This window comes from Coregonus lavaretus (genome assembly GCF_964263955.1).
Source record: "Coregonus lavaretus genome assembly, contig: HAP1_SCAFFOLD_3588, whole genome shotgun sequence".
Taxonomy (NCBI): Eukaryota; Metazoa; Chordata; class Actinopteri; order Salmoniformes; family Salmonidae; genus Coregonus; species Coregonus lavaretus.
In genome coordinates, this window is record NW_028165554.1 from 32,463 (window position 1) to 37,216 (window position 4,754).

The window sequence follows — 4,754 nt, forward strand, 5'->3', positions numbered from 1 at the left end:
CAAATACGGTCGTCACTAGTTACCACAGCCACAAAGTTATAAACCCCGCCCATTTCTACCATGTATCTTCTTAAAATCTGATTTCAGACCTAACCCTAACCTCAACTCTTACCTTAACTACATTGCTAACATCATGCCTAACCGTAACCTTAAATTAAGACAAAAAAAGCAAATGTTTGTTTTCATGAATTTCTACGATATACTTTGTGGCTGTGATAACTAGTGGAAACAAAAAAATACTCACAGGAAGTAGATAGCTAGCTAACTGCGTTAGCTTTTCCGCCGGGTTGTTTCTGTCAAGCTGCTCATATCTGAAAATACATTTTGTGTGAGCTTCTAGATCGAATGACAGCGACTCCGTTGACTGCAATAGTTTTATCTCGCTGCATGCAGTTGAATCGCTAAATGGTGAGAGAGAGGTAAGTATGTAGCTAGCTAGATGGATACAGTATATGTGCCAAGTTGATGCTAGGTAGGTGGCATTTTCCAATGTGAATTACAAATCGATGTTCACACAGAAAGGAGCTGCAAGCTTGAGCATTTTGGGACACATAAAATTAGCTAAATTTGCAAACTACGTCTTGTCGACTTTTACATAGCTAGCCTAGATAATGTTTCTGCATGCACTGCCTGGACGTGTAACCCTTTTTCAGGTTATAGAGTTAGCAAATAGCTATCTAGTTAAATGTTAACTGTTCAAATAGTCTTTGTTGTTGACAATGACCTGACATGACAGCACGCAAGGTAGATAACGTTAGCAGTTATTTATTTTGACAACATGACAATCATAATAACGCTTTTCTTGACAGTTGCATTCCTAATTTGACCCATTTGGCAGTTGTTTTTAGCTCTAAAACACCATCTCTGATGTGACATGGATGGAATTATTAGCAAATAAATGACTGCTGGAATGTTCTATTCCAATGAGTTGTTGTCATGTGCATTAGAACCATACCATACCATATGTTGTATAGTCAAATACCTGTCTCATATTTGCCAACCAATTCACAGTGGTGCTGATTTGCAGTCTCAACCCCAACCAGGTATTGTGTAACTGAGGCGTGTTTGGTTCTAATCAGTTTAATGGTTGGGCAGATTAAGGCCAAACAGTGGAATGATGTGGGAAAGAACTACTGGCTCTTGTATAGTCCAATGACCCTAGGGCGAAAGCAGTCAGCCTAATTTCACCAGTTAACCACCGCTGAGACTGTAGCTATATCAGACACGCTTGCTTTAACATTGAGGCAAGGCTGCACATCAGCTGATTTGATAGTGGCTTTGTCTGTGTGTGGGTGTGGTGTGCATTGCTCTACTGGTGTCTGTTTCCTCTGACGTGTAAATTGTTTATTTAAGGGCCTTGTTATTCCCATCTGTGGAAGGCTTGCTGAGCTGTAAATTGTGAGAGGAGATGAAAAATCTCTTGAGTGGTCCGTGTCTAGTGCAGTGCATCAGTCATGATTTTCAATCTCTCCTCTCTCTCTCTCTCTCTCTCTCTCTCTCTCTCTCTCTCTGCACAGAGTGTGTGTCATGGTGGTGTGATCCTGTGTGTCTCCTCTGTGCCATGGAGAAGCCGTGGAGGCTGTGGGGCTCGGTGGAGCGCTGTGCCCTGGCCTTGGCCTCCTGGTCCTGGGGTGCCTGTCGCATCTCCCTCCTGGCCCTCATCCTCACCTTCCACCTCTACGGAGGCTTTTTTCTCTTGGCTCTCATCCTGGCCTCGGTGGCCGCCATCCTCTACAAGTTCCAGGACGTGCTGCTCTATTTCCCCGACCAGCCCTCCTCCTCCCGGCTCTACGTAGCCACGCCCACAGGCATCCCCCATGAGAACGTCTACATCCGCACCAAGGACGGCGTGCGCCTCAACCTTATCCTGCTCCGCTACACCGGCGGAGACAGCCTTGACAACCCCGGGGTCGCCCCCGGCAATGCATCTAACCCTGCCTCCAAGGCCCCGCCCACCATCCTTTATTTCCATGGCAACGCGGGCAACATCGGGCACCGGGTGCCCAACGCTCTGCTGATGCTGGTGAACCTGAAGGCCAACGTGGTGCTGATGGACTACCGGGGGTATGGGAAGAGCGAAGGTGAGCCCAGTGAGGACGGCCTGTGCCTGGATGCCCAGGCCACGCTGGACTATGTGATGACCCGGCCCGACCTGGACAAGACCAAGGTGATGCTGTTCGGCCGCTCTCTGGGGGGCGCGGTGGCGGTGCGCCTGGCCTCGGCCAACCCTCATCGGGTGGCAGCCATCGTGGTGGAGAATACCTTCCTCAGCATCCCGCACATGGCAGCCACGCTTTTCTCCTTCCTGCCCATGAGGCTACTGCCCCTGTGGTTCTACCGGAACCAGTTCCTGTCCTACAGACAGGTGCCGCTGTGCCGGATGCCCTCGCTGTTCGTGTCGGGCCTATCGGACCAGCTCATCCCGCCTGTCATGATGAAGCAACTTTACGAGCTGTCGCCGGCACGGACTAAACGGCTGGCCATCTTCTCTGAGGGCACGCATAACGACACGTGGCAGTGCCAGGGCTACTTCGCCGCCCTGGAGCAGTTTGTCAAGGACCTGATGAATAGCCACACCCGTGAGGAGAGTGTCCAGTCCACAGCCAGCGTCACCATCATCTAATCTAGAGAGAGGAAGAGGGTGGGTGTGGTCTAGAGAAAACCCTACAGTCCATACTCCCTAGTCACTTGTTTAGATCAGATACCATTGAAGAGGTGTAATAAGCAATATGGTAAAAGCTAGGGCAAGGTGCAGCCAACCGCTACCATATTGCTTATACCTGTCCAGTTCTTTATGATCTACTTGAAGTGCCTATGGTGGGGTAGCGGTAACTAGGCTGAGCTACTAGGGTCATGTTGGAGAGAATGTTAATTTCTACACTTTTGTCTTGGTTTGGGTTTTATCATGCTCTTATTCCATATTTGTAACTCTACCATATCAAACAATTGGGGAGTACTTTTGAAGTGGGGGGTGACTAACATGGAAATGTCTTCATAAGTCTATTTGTGAACAATGACTGCAGTGGGTGAACATGTACTTGTTATGGCCTTCTTTGAATGATTTACACACCATACCATACACAACCATGTTCGTCCTGTCAAACACAACCACACTTTTTAAGAACACTTCAAAAAACGAAGAAGAAAATAAACTACTGGAGGAGGTCTGCCAAAGGTGCACCTGAATTTCGATAATTCAATGACAATGTTTAACTAACACAATAGCATTTCAGTAAATCAATAAGAAATGTTTGACCAATATGATAGTGTTTCAGTAATTCAATAAAAAAAGTTTGAGTTTATTTTAATTGTGTAATCTACTGTTATTTCATGACACACTGTTTAAAGTTACATGTGTGAGGATTTTATAGACCTCGTAGTATCTTCATAGTTTCATATTCGACTTTTTACCGAAAATCCCGTTCATATCAGCCGATAGATAGTGCCATATGGGCTGAATCATATTGGCTATGTATGTGGTACTGTGAAAAGGTGCATGCACAACCTTGCAGTTTCACTTAATGTTTCACTCCCAAACTATTTTGTTGTTGTAAATGGCCAGATTATATTCCAATGTTGCATAAATCCCATTCTACACTGTATATTCTCTGACAATAAATGTAAACGCCGATGTGGCTGGAGCTGTTGTCAACTCTTTGCATAGTTTACCCATGACCCTTTATCTTGGTTGCCAACACCAGGGCTTTCAGGTGGATGTGACCTTTAGATTGTTGCTGATAGAAATGTACTATATAGAATAGACAACTATTCTGCATTATGACATGTAAGGCGTGTCTATCTGTACAATACATTTCTATCTGCAATGTTCTGAACTCTGCACACTATTAAAAGCGAGAGGACCCTCACCCAAATACCATTGCCTGAAAAAACCTAGCTCTGTTAGCTTCCTGTGAAAGTGAAGGACACTTTGGTGGGATAGAGTGCATGTTAGGTGTGTGAGGATTACATTTTGATCTCTGTGTTAGTACCATGAGACTTGTGTTACTAAATTGTATTATTATTTGTGTTAATCTATTCTTCTCAACATAATAATTGTTCTGTCAAGTAGGCTAGTGTCTCATTTCACCCCATGGCTCTTTGTGGAGAAATGGCTTTACCTGCTTGGAGCGCTTTTAACGAGCGAATTAACTTTTCCTGCATGTCTTCCAGGGACTGGAGCTGAGTTAGACAAATAGAAACTCTAACCGTGCTGGGTCGTGATCATTAACAGATTATAACAGGGAGGGAATACTTGTCCAATAAGAAATGCTCATTTTCGGGGGGGTTTCGTTACAAAATGTATTGCTACGGTGTGCGCTAATGAATGCGACTCACTGCACTGCAGCATTCTACTGTATCAAAGCCATTCTGATACACCAAACAGAGACACTCAGAATCAGCAGACATGTTGGATCTAGAATCTAACTTCAGACTAAACTGCTTTTATCACTGAGCGGAAACAGTCACAGTCAAGAGACATTTCTATTTTTTAACTGTTTTAACTTTGATATAGCACACTTATTATTAAATATTTAGACTACTACTTTCTGAATGCAGTGCGGTCAGTGTGGATGTGAGTTGACCAGTGTGCTGTAAATGAAGAGAAACAGTAGGCTACTGTGTGAGATGAGATCCCCAGCATTATACTGCATTATGTGGGACATTTTGTCACCAAACAAGGGCTGCATGCTTTCAGTCTGCAGTGGTTGGCTTGTTGTGCATGTATGGTGACCAGCTCACTAAGACTCTGTTGT

General features: G+C 45.0%; 1 protein-coding gene across 2 annotated transcripts; it reads left to right on the forward strand.

Moving 5' to 3' along the window:
* The first annotated feature begins 273 nt into the window (after window positions 1–273).
* Window positions 274–3,302, forward strand: LOC311115733 (protein ABHD13-like). Of its 2 annotated transcripts, none has more exons than XM_084190882.1 (2): window positions 274–419; window positions 1,518–3,302. In XM_084190882.1, exon 2 carries the CDS (start codon window positions 1,562–1,564, stop codon window positions 2,621–2,623), a length of 1,062 nt encoding a protein of 353 aa, XP_084047008.1. In that variant the 5' UTR covers window positions 274–419; window positions 1,518–1,561; the 3' UTR covers window positions 2,624–3,302. The 2 variants fall into 2 exon arrangements, with proteins under 2 accessions (XP_084047008.1, XP_084047009.1); XM_084190883.1 differs by having other exon boundaries at window positions 274–408.
* The last annotated feature ends 1,452 nt before the right edge of the window (window positions 3,303–4,754 follow it).

Coding starts and splice junctions, on each gene's coding strand:
- LOC311115733 (XM_084190882.1), top strand. CDS start 1,562: ATGGAGAAGCCGTGGAGGCTGTGGGGCTCGGTGGAGCGCTGTGCCCTG.